At 51.3% G+C, this 15,212-nt stretch overlaps 2 protein-coding genes across 3 annotated transcripts in view; one reads left to right on the top strand and one right to left on the bottom strand.

The window, feature by feature from the left end:
* The window catches only part of LOC144731553 (procathepsin L-like), a 429,171-nt gene extending 417,066 nt beyond the window's left edge, over window positions 1-12,105 (top strand). Inside the window, exon 8 of the mRNA XM_078612690.1 lies at window positions 12,004-12,105. Coding sequence (XP_078468816.1) covers window positions 12,004-12,010 — 7 coding nt within the window. The 3' untranslated portion in view covers window positions 12,011-12,105. The remainder of the gene's footprint in view (window positions 1-12,003) is intronic.
* LOC144731547 (cartilage oligomeric matrix protein-like) overlaps window positions 1-14,083 on the bottom strand; it is a 42,882-nt gene extending 28,799 nt beyond the window's left edge. The window contains exons 1-6 of one of the 2 annotated variants that reach the window (XM_078612675.1): window positions 13,619-14,083; window positions 8,094-8,297; window positions 6,272-6,528; window positions 2,372-2,401; window positions 1,537-1,642; window positions 703-726 (exon numbers count right to left, since the gene is read on the bottom strand). In XM_078612675.1, the coding sequence (XP_078468801.1) occupies window positions 703-726; window positions 1,537-1,642; window positions 2,372-2,401; window positions 6,272-6,528; window positions 8,094-8,297; window positions 13,619-13,697 (700 nt within the window). In that variant the 5' untranslated portion in view covers window positions 13,698-14,083. The remainder of the gene's footprint in view (window positions 1-702; window positions 727-1,536; window positions 1,643-2,371; window positions 2,402-6,271; window positions 6,529-8,093; window positions 8,298-13,618) is intronic. The other variant, XM_078612676.1, reaches the window with a different exon arrangement.
* Between the last annotated feature and the right edge of the window lie 1,129 nt (window positions 14,084-15,212).

Below are 15,212 nucleotides of genomic sequence, written 5' to 3'. Positions count from 1 at the left end.
TACCCGGTAAATACGGTACCTTGTTTACCGCTAAAAGCTCCGTGGCACAATCCGTGGCCTCCATTTAATAAGTAATATAAAAAAAAACTTTTTTTAAAAACGCTTTTATTAAATGTACTAGTAATGGCAGAACTCCTTATCTCCAGGAAGTGGCCCCGAAGCTTGCCATAACGTAAGGGACCGTGGCCAATTACAGCCAACGTTAGTTGAGCGTGGACATATGATTTAAAAAATGTAACCAAGATATCTTCTTGAATAAATATATTTATATAGCAACGGTAGGCACAGGGTTGATTATTAAATCTGCGGCAGAGGGCACGCTTCCATCAATGAGGTCACAGACTAAATAATGAACGTATCAGTAAGGTCATCTGTCCAGCGGTTGGACAAAGTGCCGCGTGAAACAAGTGGAATGACCGCGGCGGTGCTAACGTGGGGCAGCAGCAGCAACTGTAGAAAGTTACCGTTGAAGGCCTACGAAACAGAAGTGCCTAGGGCCTACAAGAACCGTAAATCCGGCCCTGCTTGTTCACCTCCAGCTTTCATCGGTGTTGTGTGTGGCTGCGTTGTGACGGACGGCACTACCACGGGCACTCAAGAGAGATGATCGACCAAGGGAGTGCCCTGAAGCCAGATCGTGGTGGTTGGTGATGATGAGGCTGTAGTAAATAAAGAACACGTTGCAAAAAGAGTACCCCTTACCCATGGCTCCAGTGTCTCCATTCACTGTAAAAGATCAAACAGAAAACGGTTAACTCAGGCTCTGTCATTTCACAGCATGTGCTCGATTGTTAGTGCTTTTCACCTGGTTGCGAACTGTGTCTTTTATTGTCACGCGGTGTGTGTCGATGTAGTCCTAGCCACCACGTCGTGTGCCGTGCCAGCCTTCATAGGGTGCCCGTTAACAGCACTTGCCTCCAAAAGTCTGTTAAGGTTATACGGGGGATCTTTGTCTTTGCGCGTGCGTGTATGACCAGATGTGTGCGTCTTACTTTAAGGAGCGTCTCATTGTTTTACACGTGTGTGCTTCATGCGTGCATAGCCTGGTCTGTATATGCGGTGGCGTAGCGTGGTTTGGTATGGGCCCTGGTGCAAGGAACGAAATTAGGGCCCCCTATGCAATGTTCCCCCTCTCATCATAGCCCAGTGACTGGGGACCCTTCTGGCCGCTGCGGCCCTGGTGAAATTGCCACAGCCTGGACACCCGATAGCTATGCCATAATTGATCAATATAATCAGCAAGAGTATTGGCTGTGAAATCGTTCACTGCGTAGGCTTTCGCCGTTTCGCCCTCGTCGCTCCGATGTGCATTCAGTCGGTACCGCGTGTTGTTTGGCACGTTCCTGAACGTTTGGTTTCTTTAAGAAGCTCGCAGAAGGTTGGAACATAAATGTCGGACATCATGCCGGAACAGCACGCGGTACAACCGGGCAACACATTGGTGTGGTCGTTCGTTTGAGACGACATCATCATCGTCGTCGTCATCATACGCCCGTGTACACGCGTGCCAACGTGGGGTCATCGCGGGCTCCTTACCGATGTTGCGTGCCGAGTCATCGTCCTGGAACTCGCACTCCTGCATGAGCCCCACTTTGGCGAGGGATCCTCCCATAATCCAGCGCAGGTCGTTCAGCGAGCCCTGCTAATAGATGAGCAGCCACAGCCTTGAGACGCAGAGAGGCGCCAACGGATCGCCCAACAAGAGACAGAAAACTTTTGTACGGACGGCGGCCTTGCTCAAATTTAACGACTGTATGGAGATTTCACGTTTTTTTTTTATCCGGTGGCCAAGTTGGCTCGGGCATCACAGCCTCGCTGAGCTGGCAATTTGACCATTATGCGACGACCGCTGCTGTGCACGGTCGGGTTGGTGGAAGAGTGCCACGGCCCTAGTGTGGTCACTCGAAGCGATCTCAGTGGTAGCTCTGTGATACCCGCTTCCGTGGGCCCTTCTCTAAAACGAAGGGTGGCGCTGCTCTTTGAGAGATGCGAATGCAGACTGCGTCTCGTGATATTATACGAACGGTACTATTGTGATAAAAAAAAATTGGGGAAAATGCATTTACAAATTTTTCCCTTCATTGGCTAAGAAAAACGTGAATATTTTTGCGAAACCAAACATGCTCACAAACACAACAGATGCTCCATACACATTGCATTTTAAAAAGGTACGCAACTTAATTCCAAGTTATTATTGAGATATATGTTCAAAATACAACGCTCATATACATGTAAGCGAAATTATGTTACGAATATTACGCATTATTTTGGTAATGGCATTTGTTCTGACAAATTCCTGTGTTGCTTTTGATTACATTTGCAATTTTGTTGCGGTCATTTTCTGGAATTAAATATATTTTTTGTAACATACTTTTTTTTGCATCTGCGCTCCACGTTTTCCCTGCAAAAGAGACTTGACTTAGAGGGTTCTCGACATCATCAATAATCATGACCTATCCACTGTTGGATGAAGGCCTCACCAAGCCATCACCATCTACCACGGTCCATCTTCCAGACATGCTCCCTCCTAAAGGGATGGTGACTGGTGGTGGTTAAGCGGTGACAGCCAGTCATCAACCCTTTTAACCCTTTCCCGTTCCAAGAGGTCTGCAAGTTGCAGGCTGGGTTGTCTTGTTCACCTCTGAATCTCGGAACGTGCAAGCGGTTAGCGTTAATTTAATTTAGAGAGATATCGCACCGTTGTTTTTAAAGACATTGTACTCACCGTAGACAACTGTAGGGGCACGACCACACTCTATGATAGCTGGCACCAAACCGGTGCCACACGCCCTCCCACATTTCCTTGTAGGAGCCTCGGTACGTCTTCTGACCCGATAAAGTTATTTTTTTTCTTTCAATTCCGTTCCGATGACGTACATGTACGAACTGTACACGTTCAAAGATAAGTATACACGTTCGTACATGTACCTACGTGTACACGGACATCATCCCACGTGTTTCTCAACCTACATCTCAGTGTAATTTAAAGCATGCACCTCTGCACACTTCCTTTAACCTTTTTCTAATTGTATTATACTGTATTTCCATTATCGGTGTCCGCGTGTGTGATATCACAGCAGGCAATAATACCACACTGATTGTTTGTTCTCCTTCAGGCACATTGCTATGTTGCTTTTCATGATCAAGTTCAGTTTTACAAAGTGTTCTCGACCGCATCCCTATCTCATCGTTTAGATCCCAGATCACTTTCTAAAACTGCTCCTGGTTGACAATTCGCGGCACACTGTAGTTCTTAGAGTGTGGTCTACGACGTTCCTCCGGGCGATCCGTGGGGCTATGATACAAATGCAGGTTGATTCAGAAATAATGACAATGTTTATAGATTTTGTGTCTAACATTCATTCATATTTTACTCATGCTACTTCATTAAAAAGTTTCGTAAACTTGCCCGATTGGACTACCCTAACCCTATGATCTAAATGCCCCTGATAAAATAACATAGCTGCGTAAAAAAAAATAACTAAACATGTTTTTAGTTCCCGGTAATGAATAATGTCGTATTGCTGCCATTCAGAGATAAGTGGCTGCGTTTTGTCAGCAGCAGTGGGAGGCTGACTTTACCGAAAGAACCAAGAAGATGAACCAATATTTAGCAAAGGATCTTCTCATGTCGCTGTGAATAGCTCCCCTTGTGTAACGCGTACTTTGTTACTGAGAGCAATCTCAGGGGAGATGTTCTATTTTCTTTTTAACGGGAAAGTTCCTGGAGCAGAGAGTATAAACGTTTGACATCAAAGAAGTGGGACCAATATCTGGAACAAGTTTACATAACAAAAAATGGGCCCGTGTACAGCTTTCAAGGCATGACGTCAGTGTACTAATAATACAATAGAGCAATTTAATGTGCCTCTTACATTTCCTTCACCCATTACGTGTAGTTTTATTCAGTTTTATTTTTTAAGGGTGTGTTGAGGGTTGGGGTTATTTTATGAAAACTTCTGTGTGAGGCCTTGTGTGAATGGTGCTGTATACAATCAAGTTTTATTGACTTGGTTAGACTTCGCAATTTTTTTGTTAAATCATATTACTTATTTCACTACAGATTTTACCGTTGTGTTAGCTTCGCGTTGTCGAATTCGTTTACTTTATGATGCGTTGGATGACTCCTGCACTGCTGTTACCAAGAACAACAACAGCAGCAGAACAAGCCCAGAGGCCTTTCTCTACAGCCACAATTTTGTTCTTCGTCTTCCTTAACCATAGGACACATACCGTGTCAACCCACACGGTTTACTCCGTATTCCTGTGCAGGGAAATTGAGTTTTCAGGTCCATACGGCGTACAGCCGTTTCAATACGGGCAAATAATAGATTTTTTGCTTTGTGTTTCTCCCTTGAGATGGGACTTTGTAGGATGAACGTTGAGACTTATAAGGGACACGGGGTGACTAATAAGGTCTCAATTAGCCTGCAATAAGGTAAGGGGTTGACAGCTATGACAGGATCTGCTTAAATACCACTCATTCAGCCTGCCGGGCATGATAGCGCCACATCACAGACCTCGCCAGCCCGGATATTCTATTCTGGCATATGGCAGGACCTAAATGCCCATGTAGAGGTCTGTTTGCCACAACAGGGCTTAGGGAGAGAGTTCGTGTCCTTTTGCCATGCCTCTATTGCAGGAGCGCACACTGCTTTGGTTGACTATATGGTACGTGGTTTTCATTGTAGCTTGTCTCTATGTATCTCTGTGGGCCTCCACGTATCTATACGAGTCTCTTTGCATCTCTGTGGGTGTAGTGTGTTGTTCAGAGTCTGGCTTGCACGTCCACAATAGCACTATACCGTGGCTTGTCTTTAATTTTCCATTCACAAATGGACAGGTGTGCATCGGCCTGGACGTCGAACCCTCCCTCCTCGCGAGGGCCACCCATGGTGGCTGTGGAAGCGGTGTGGCCAGGTCGGGTGGCTAAGCAGGAGCGGACGCTGTGCCCTGGCGTTTAAGTACGGACACAACGCTCGAGTCGACCCCAACACTCTGGCTGCCCGTGCCGTCGTCACTCAAATCTCTCTAAGCCCCACCCACCCACCCATTCACTGCGACGCTGCAACCCCTCGAGGTGACAACAGTCGCCTTTCCCATTCATCAGGACCTCGTGGTCGCTGGAAGTCACGCCAGGACCCTTTTGGACCCTTGCCCAAAACCTTAAAACAATTTCGAGATCAATCCCCGACGAAGCTTGGAAAGCTGAATGGAGTTAAAAAAAACTCGCAAACACCGCCTCGTTGTGAAAGACCCAACGCAGGAGATCCCCCCTGGGTTTGATCTTCCACGAAGCTCACAGTCTACCCCAAGCCGCATCATCCACTACACGGACCATGGAAGTAGATGCGGATACCTGATGATGCACAAATGGAAAATTAAAAAACTTTCCAGTGGTAGTGGTGCGACTGCGGTCATCCAGAACAGACCGTGACGACGTGAAACGACGCAATGCCCAGATCCACAAATTACGAAGGCGACATCAAAGTGACGACAATGATGATGATGATGATGTCGATGATGCGCTACTCCGCTACTGCTCCTGACTCGGTTGTCATGCTGGCGTGACCGACCTCAATGTGAAATTGTAGTCGTTGCTCTGCGTCTACATCAGCAGCCGTACGACAACAACAAGATGGACACAGCTTCGGGTCTTTGACCGTCAACTCATTCATCGCCGTCCCACCTCCGCCTCTAAAATGCTGAGGCGACATAAGCGACCGTACGACGACCACGTCCAGGTCGTGCACAAAGAGCTGAATGATCGCGAAGGATGTCGCTGTTGTTGTTATCGTTGTTATATGTCGTGTTTACGAAAATACAATCGTACAATCCCCGACGCACGAGGCCCACGTACCTTCAGCCAGCTCGGGAGGGGGGGGGGGGTGGCAGGCACATTGGGCAAGGCACAGGCGCGGTCTTCACGGTGGGCCTCGGATAAAGTGCTGCACGTTTTGGTTTCCGCGCCACCCCTATAGCAACCCAAAAGGCCATCACGCAGCCACTAACGTTGATGCTTCGTGAGCTTTACAGAACGTTCCCGACAATGGCCGATGCCGACGCCGACCGCTGCTGCGATGCGAAGGGGTGCGGCCCCTGGAGTGGGAGTCATCTGAGCACCAAAGGTCAACCAAAATTCAACGTGAACATCACCCCAAAAAAGGGGGCTTCGGCCACCGGCCTCTGGCCCACCCGGCTCCACCTCACGCCACGAACAACCCGCGCCACCTCCCTTCCCGCCCCAAAACACCGACGCCGCCTAACTCACCTGGGTGCGGAAGAGGGTCCGCTGGCCCGTGCGCATCTCGGCGCTGCCCGTCTCGAAGGTCAGGCCGGCCAGGGGCGGCGGCACCTCCTTGGCCGAGTCGACGAGGGCGCAGTCCACGTAGAGCTGCACGTTGGCAGCGGCGCCCTGCAGGCCGCTCATCCGCAGCATCACCGAGTGCGTCTTGCCGTCGCTCAGCGCCGCGTTGTTCAGAGTCACCAGGTGCTGCCTCCGGTCCGCCTTGATGTAGCGCATGAGGACTGCCAGGGTGGGGCCCCCATGGACACGCGGACGGACAGACCGACAGAGGGATGGGAGCGTCAAGATTCGATACGAACCCCAAAGCGTGGGCCATTTGATACGAATGTTGTAGTCGTATACAGCATAGCGCTGTGGTCTTCGATGTTCAGAGGTGGGAGGAATGTTACTTTCGCCGATAAGACATCGTCAGTGTGCGGACCGCCACACAATGGGTTTGACAGCAGCACGATGACGACGATGATGATGTGTGTTCTCTTCACTCTTTGTGTATTGTCGGGGGGCTGCACGTCAAGGGCCGCACTAAAGGCCACCAGGGTCGCCATTGGCTCCAGAAGAACACTGCCGTATAGCATCATTCATGCAGATTGCATCTCACTCAAGGCTTTGCAATGTGTAATGCCCAGAGGCACCACAGGCAAGCGGGGAAGGCAGCCGGGCGGCGAGCCAGCGCCAACAGGAGGTTTTCATCTGGTTAATGAGTGTTTATACGTGTCGGGCAAAAGCGGAGCACCCACAGAAAGCAGATGCGTGTGTGGGGGGGGGGGGCAATACTACATCCCATTAAGATGGAACAGATAGAGATTGCAGGAAAACCCTTATCCGTGGCCCTATTAGCAGCGACTCCTATTATCCGCGATGACTGTGGGCTCTGCAAAAACTCTTATCCACGGGCCTTATTGCTTCCAGCTATCTGATATTTTACCAACAATGCATAACTCTGACATTTTTCCAGTGGGCAAGATGGACAATTCGCGAATAACAGGATCCGCGATATTGAGTCCCCCCTCCACCCCCCCCAAATCACCGCGGATAAGACGGGTGGGTATGTACGTATGTATGTATGTAGGTGTGGGGAAGGATAACAAACTAAACACAGAATAAATCTTTCAGGTGCACTTCTGCGGCCGTCTGGAACGCTCTTCTATTTGATATTGGGAAGCCATTGGGAGAAATGCAACGTTTTAAATCATCTAGATTGAGCGCTCATTACTCCAGATCTGCTTTCTTGTGTTCAGTTTGTTGTCCCCCTCCCCCCGCACCTCCAATTAATCGATTAATTGGAGGTGTGGGGCAAGGGGCCATCCATAAATGACGTCACGCGATTTTGGACGATTTTTGACCCCCCCCCTAATCACACGACGTCACAAAAAGTCAGACCGCCCCCTCAAATATGACGTCACAAAACTCTGCCCCCCCCCAAAAATATATAAAACATGCTTCAAATCGCTTTGAACTAGTGTCATTGTAGTGCGTATTTAATGTGGCGCTGCACTATGATGTTGTAGGAGGAAACATGTATTAAAAGTCTATTTAATTAAGTAGAACGTGTTGCCTATATTTATTTAAAGTTGCGCATTTTGATGTGACGTCACATTTCTCAAACCACCCCCCCCCCCTTCGTCACACATCGTCACAAATGTCTGACCCCCCCCCCCAGGTGCGTGACGTCATTTATGGACGGCCCCCAAAGACAATTACGTGGGTGGGTTGGCGGCAGGGGGGGGGGGGCGGTAGGAGGTTCTTTCTACCGCGTCCGTGACCGCGAACTGTGCGACGACCTCACCCTTGTTGCCCTTGCCCAGGAGGACGACCTCGAGCAGCTTGGCGTTGTCCTTGCCCGTGACGCTCACCAGCATGCCGTTGGTGGCCGTCCACAGCTTGAGGTTGGTGAGGAGGTAGACGTCGTCCTTCGCTCGCATCTCCCGCAGGAACGTGTCGGCCGCCACCTCGCCCGCCTTGCCGTCGGCCAGGGAGAACACGTCCAGCACTGCGACGTGGCAAAAACAAAAAACGTCACTCGCGATCCGACGACGGAAGTTTTGGGATTCTCTCTTCCGCGATGACTGTGGGCCGCGCTGAACCGCGCTCGAACGCGGCACGGCGGATGCGCGTGCACGTTCCATAGATGGAAGATCAAAGAATCGCCCAACTGCGGCTGTGGAGAAGTCCAAACCGTCGAGCACATTGCCGACGAATGCTCCATCCATGCACATCCTGGCGGTATTGCTGAACTCCACACCGCGTCAACCGCATCGTTGGACTGGATGAGGAGCCTTTGCATTCATTTATGACGATCATTAAGAAACAAATACCATACGACATAAGGAGACTGCAATGGCCACGTGCGACACCCATGCGCACACGCGTGACGCTCGACAATATCGTTACTCGTGCAGGCATCAGCTGTCGGCGTCGTCGCCGCACGCCGTTGTGTGTGTGTACGTACGTAAGTAAGCTGAACTTCTTTGGCACTGTACATAAGCTAAACCGCGCTAATCGGAGGTGCGAGCGAGTCGGCGCCTTTCGCTCGCTCGCTCTCATGGACAAGTGTGAGAGTCTTCATCGCAATGATTTCTTTCGACCGAAGGAGTCCGATGAGCTATGAAGCTATTTTGTCCTTCTCAAAGATGTCCAATCGGGACGGGTCAGCAAGTTGCAACTACAAATGATACAACAATAACAACAACATCGATAGGAGTGCTAAATGGAGAAAAGGTAAGCAGGTGACGAAAAATAAATATAAATAAAGTATATGAGTTCAAATATCATAAGTACGTAAATTCCTGTCGATTTTGCAACACTAAAATGCAAGCTTGGGCAAGGCGGCAAAACATCAACAAAGACAGAGAACGACTCAGAAGCAAGAGGAGGAATCGCAGACAAAGCAGCAGCTACACGGTGAGCAATTGTCCAAGATCTGCGGTACTCTACATATTAAGGTGCTATCAGCCAATTACGTGTGGCAGGAAACCGGAGCGTGTGCGAGGAGGAAACACTCTATCCCACACGGATGGAACAGGTGGAGTCCATACGCTCGCTGTACTGCCATCTCCCGGCGAACCAGGGTATGGCACCGCCTCCACACGCACGGGAAGGGAGTTGCAGGAAATGTTGCAGCCCTGACATTTCTCTATGACAGTACCGCTCCTTGAAGAGGCCTCCACTCGAGGGAGCTCTGGAGAGGCCCCCTCCAGCGGGTGATTTGGCCGACTCGCTCGCTTACCAGACGTCGTGGAGGAGGTCGGAGTACCCACAGCTTTACACCGCCACACTCGTCGTCCCATCTCCATATATATAAAAGGCAAAGTTGTGATTATGTGTGTCTGTTCAAAATGTTTAGCGTACTTCCCGACATGCAACAAACTTGAAATTTGCCATGTGGGTACTTTCCAGACTGTACACCATGCAAAAATTATTAAAATAAAATGTTGTGTTTTTTTATTGGGGGGGGGGGGGGGGTTCAAATCTGTCACGTGACCCGCGCATGTGGAAGTGTAACGCATTGTAGTGTAGTGGTTAGGGCGCTGCGCTACGAACCCGGCGACCCGAATTCGATTCCCGCTCACGGCCACTACCCGAGACGATTATTTTAACCGCTCCTGGGCCTCCCCTAGGTCGACTCAGCCTCAAACGAGTAATTGGTGTGGTGTGTGAACATCGGCACTGGGGAGACAAAGGCGGCCGGGCGTGGTGAATCCAAGTCCCATGCGAAGCCGGGTAGTAAAGATAGTTTTATATTAACTGCTTTGTGGACCGAGGCAGGAGGAGTTGAAAGAAATTTGCATCGTCGTTTAAAATGCCCCGCGCCGGGAGATTGAATCGGTGACCTCTGGATTGCAAGCCTCAGTGTGCCATCCACGTCACCACAGCACCGTCCAAATATAAACTTAATTAAACATACGCATAAAAAATACTATTTTCTAATGTAACTATGGCAACAGATGTCTGCATGAGAAAATCAACACAACAAACTCAAAAGGGCCCAATTCAGGCAACGGTGAATATTGCTTTGGCAAAACGAATCCGCCGTCTACATTGCCAATATTCAGTGTTCGATCGCCTCGGCGACGCGTCTCTGTTGATTTTTCCGTGGTGGCGATCACATCTACTGGTGGCCCCGAACCAACTGTGCAAATTCCACATTACTATGGCAGCGGTGCTGTACTGGAATCATCTCTGTCCTCGTTTAAACTGACGCTATTAAAGTCACAAAAGCTTAAGCGAGAATGTAATTTTACAGCAATTGCTATGATTAAGCAATTTTTGTTGGTGTAATCTGTGAATGTGGAATGCTTTGATGTCTGCCGGGTCGAGTTGCCTTTGAATAAGTATTATTTAAAAAAAAAAACTTTTTTAACACGTTTTTATGACTTTATGAAATGTACTATAGTCATGGCAGAACTCCACAACTCCAGGAAGTGGCCCCGAAGCTTGCCATAACGTAAGGGACCGTGGACAATTAGACCCAAACCGAAACATAACATATACAAAATTATGTTTAAAATATTTTTATTTTATTTTTAATGATAGAATGTAGTATTGTCATCAGTATGACATAAGTATACCACGTTTGCAGTCGATACCACATTGGGAAGTGGGTTCAAATTGAGTTACAAGATTTGAGGATACAACGACAACAACAGAGTGAGTTAAATGAAAGCGTGTAAATAGAGCTCCTTAGCTGAACGGGCTTTACTCGGAGGGAAATACCCTTGGGAACTTCTGAATGGTTACCACACTGGACCAGAGGTTGCCGGCTCCATCTCCCGTCGCACCAGTTGAAACGAGAGACAAGCTTCTTCAATCCTTCGGTCTCAGTCCACCCACCAAGATAAATGGGTTCCCTTCTACGTGACTTTACCGAAAGAACCAAGAAGATGAATCCCTGCAGTCATGAAAGCTTTAAATCGAAAAATTATGGAGTTCGTTGATCGCAAAGTCGTGTAGAGTGGGGTCAAGCGTGGGTATACTCCTACCTCTTCGAAGACATCTGGCTTAGTGTTTAAGAGTAGGCGATATAGCCTCTACGCTGACGAGAATGGTAAGACAAAACAACAAACCCACTACCTTCACTTGCGCGGGGGAAGAGCGGCGCGCAGGAGCGGATTTGGCACGCGCGCGCGTGTGGGTGCGTGTGCACTTGCGTGTGTGTGCGTGCGTGTGCGCGTGTGTGCGTGTCTGTGTGTGCGCGCGCGCGTGTGTGTGTGCGTGCGTGTGTGTGTGCGTGTGTGTGCGTGTGTGTGTGTGCGTGTGTGCGCGCGTGTGTGTGTGTGCGTGTGCGCATGTGTGTGCGTGTGTGTGTGCGCGTGTGTGTGTGTGCGTGTGTGTGTGCGTGTGTGTGCGTGTGTGCGCGTGTGTGTGTGTGCGTGTGTGTGTGCGCATGCGCGTGTGTGTGTGCATGTGTGTGCGTGTGTGTGCGTGCGTGTGTGCGCGTGTGTGTGTATGTGCGTGTGTGTGCGTGTGTGTGTGCGTGCGTGTGTGCGCGTGTGTGTGCGTGTGTGTGCGCGTGTGTGTGTGTGCGTGTGTGTGTGCGTGTATGCGTGCGTGCGTATGTGGGCGTGTGTGTGCGTGCGTGCGTGTGTGCGTGTGTGCGCGTGTGTGTGTGCGTGTGTGTGTGCGTGAGCGTGTGTGTGCGCGCATGTGTGTGTGTGTGTGCGTGTGTGTGCGTGTGCATGTGGGGAGCGGTAGTGTAGCGGTTAGCGCGCTGCGCTATGAACCTGGTGACCCGGGTTCGATTCCCGCTCACGGCCAACACCAGTGACGATTATCTGAACCGGTCCTGGGCATCCCCTAGGTCGACTCAGCCTGAAATGAGTACCTAGTGCGGTGTGTAAACATCGCCACTGGGAAGACAGAGGCGGTCTGGCGTGGTGCTGGCCACTCACCCCCTCGTGTACCGTTCTGGCCTTCATAGGTGCTCGCTAACAGCACTTGCCCCTACAGTCTGTTAAGGCTATACGGGGGATCTTTATCTTTGTGTGCGCGTGTGTGTGTGCATGTGTGTGCAACAAAGCGCACGTATAAATGTGTCGTAACCCTCCACCACCCGACACAGCCAATTAGCAAGGGATTTGTCACGCAAACAAGAAAAAAAATCGCCAATTAGTTTACTACTTCAGCCCACCGATGTGTTGGAGAGTAACTCCACAACGTTTACAATGTGAGTAGTACGACGTTTCGCTGGTAATTACATCAACCAGCATTATCGGGCGAATATTGGTCGCGAAAGCCAACGTGTTAAAATGCAACGAAGCGCGCATCGCCGAGTACAGCACCAACATTCGTCAGTCCCCAGGTGCTGTTGCTGCGGTGGTGGTGGTGGTCGTGGTGGATTTTCCTTTTCACAATTCTCCTCGCCGCCGTTGTATTTTCTGGACTCTCAACGTTCCACTTTCCTGCATCCTCCCTCCTGTTACCCCTCCTCCCCGCACCTCTCCCCGGGGGTCACCGTTACAAACGGAGCTCATCATTAGCTCAAAATGGGTCCCGACCCCAGGTGAACACAACGGAACTTAGTACGCGGAAAATAAAAATGGATAGGAGCGCATCGAGGAGGGGGGGGGTGGTATTTGTGGATTTTGTAAGCACCCGACGCGAATGGCCAAAACGCTCGCCCGTGCCGGTAAAGTTCGCTTCCTCGGGTTCGGGTAACTTCCCCGCGTTAAACCGGAGGCTGCACGTGTGTACGTGCGCGCGCGTGTGCGTGTACGCGCGCGTGCACGTGTACGTGTGTCGAATTTATTTCGCGTCGTGCGTAGCCCAACCGTGCTAATCGCGAGGCTTTGCGTGCAAGGGCCGCTGGGCACCGCGGCCTCGTGAGCCGTGCTCGCAACCGCCACCACCACCACCACCACCGCCACCACCGCCACCACCGCCACCACCACCGCCACCACCACCACCGCCACCGCCGCCACCACCGCCACCACCGCCACCGCCACCACCACCACCACCGCCACCACCACCACCGCCACCACCACCACCACCGCCACCACCGCCGCCGCCACCACCATCATCGCCACCACTACCGCCACTACCACCACCGCCGCCACCACCACCGCCACCACCATCGCCGCCACCGCCGCCACCTCCACCACCGCCGCTACCACCACCGCCGCTACCACCACCGCCACCACCACCAACACCACCACCGCCACCACCGCCGCCACCACCACCGCCACCAACACCACCGCCACCACCACCGCCACCAACACCACCGCCACCAACACCACCGCCACCACCACCGCCACCAACACCACCGCCACCACCACCGCCACCACCACCGCCACCTCCGTCACCGCCCCTCCGTACCTGACTGCTTGGACGTGGCCCCAGCCAGCACGCAGAGCAGCGAAAGTGCCGCCACCGCTGGCCACGCCGGTGGCCCCATTCTGCTCGGGGGGGTCTCCTTCTTCTCTCCTCTTTTCTTTTCAGATGGAGTGCGACGGATCTGGTCCGATGGATCGTTGCTGTGATCGGTTCAATGATCGATAAATAGATAGATACTATATGTATGTGTGTGCGTAAACGATTTGAAGGCTATAATCCTTTTTGTGTTAAGGAAAGGGGGCTGAAAAAAAAACACTTGATGGAATTCACTTTAAGATTGGTACTATGGATAGGAGGGGGGGGGGTTGCCTGGTCGTTACACAAAAATAAAGTAACCTGGGGGGGGTGGGGGGGTAGAAGCCCCACGGCGACTGAAAGATCGTCCTGTGCGCAGTCAAAGAGCTGAAAAGTGGCGCGACCATCACCGACAACGACGACTGGCGGAGTAACGGAGCGGTCCGGCGCTGGGACAGATGCTTTTATGGTGTCCGCTAAAGGCCCCCTCCCCCCATCCACCGCCACCTCTTTTCAGATTCCCCCCCCCACTCCCACCACTGCAAATTTTGCTCACCCAATAGCAGTGGGGTTGCGGTTCAAAGAGCGTTTCCATGCTTGGTTGAAATGAACGCAAGTGGACGGGGTACGTTGGTGGGGGGGGGGGATAAAGTATGTGCACAGGGCACGAATTAATTTCACCGATTCCCCCCAGGGGGAACGGCGGCGTCTGTTTAAGTAATCTTCGGTTTCAGCTGCTGGAGAAGCTGTAGGAAAATACGTGCGGTACACTGCGAGACAGAGGAGGGCGGGGGGTGGGAAAGACGAAGGGAGCTTGAGCCAGACTTTTATAGGTGCAGGCAGCCACAAAAAGGCCCTCTCTGTTGTTGGTATTACGAGCAGTGGTGCATGCCTGTCGGAGTTAGACGCCCATCGCCGCCGACATCACCCGCCACGATCTATCCACTGCTCGACGAAGACACTTCCAAGGCGTGTCGATTACGGGGATTTTCTTCTCAGCATACTGCACAGCGTTGGTCAATGCATGGTTCGGATATCACCCACGACTGATGTTCGCCGTAGGCCAGGAATCGAACTCAGCTTGCCAGGTTCATAGTGTGTCGCGCTAACCACAAATATAGCTACTAATCTACCATAGATAGATCTACCTAATCCATCTGTCCATCTCTCACGGTGCTGCAATCCATCGAGCAACTTCTTTTGCGGTGATTTCATCGCTTCTGCCACGAGGCGGGGAGATCGAACCGGCGACCTCTGGGTTGCAAGTCCAGCGTGGTGACTATTTTCACCACCGTGGCAGCACTGCTGGTGGTGAGCAGTCAAGATGATCGGCACCCCCCCTCCCGCCTACGTTGGGTAGTGGTGGCAAGAAATGCCAAGCCTGCTTCTGGAATTGCTGGGTCGCAGGCGTGTTCACTGTGAACGTGGACCGCACGGGGATATAAAACAACGCAAACACGCGCAAGGACAGCTACCGTAGTGTCGTGGGTAGTACACTGGGGGCCGCCCATTGAATCTTCTTGCACGGCAGTAAAAAACAATGCACGGGTCTTCAAAACGT

The sequence above is a fragment of the Lampetra planeri genome, chromosome 39, assembly GCF_965212315.1.
Source record: "Lampetra planeri chromosome 39, kcLamPlan1.2.h2, whole genome shotgun sequence".
In the NCBI taxonomy this organism is placed as follows: domain Eukaryota; kingdom Metazoa; phylum Chordata; class Hyperoartia; order Petromyzontiformes; family Petromyzontidae; genus Lampetra; species Lampetra planeri.
Note: the sequence above shows the minus strand (reverse complement) of the source record. Positions and strands in the feature narration are given on the sequence as shown.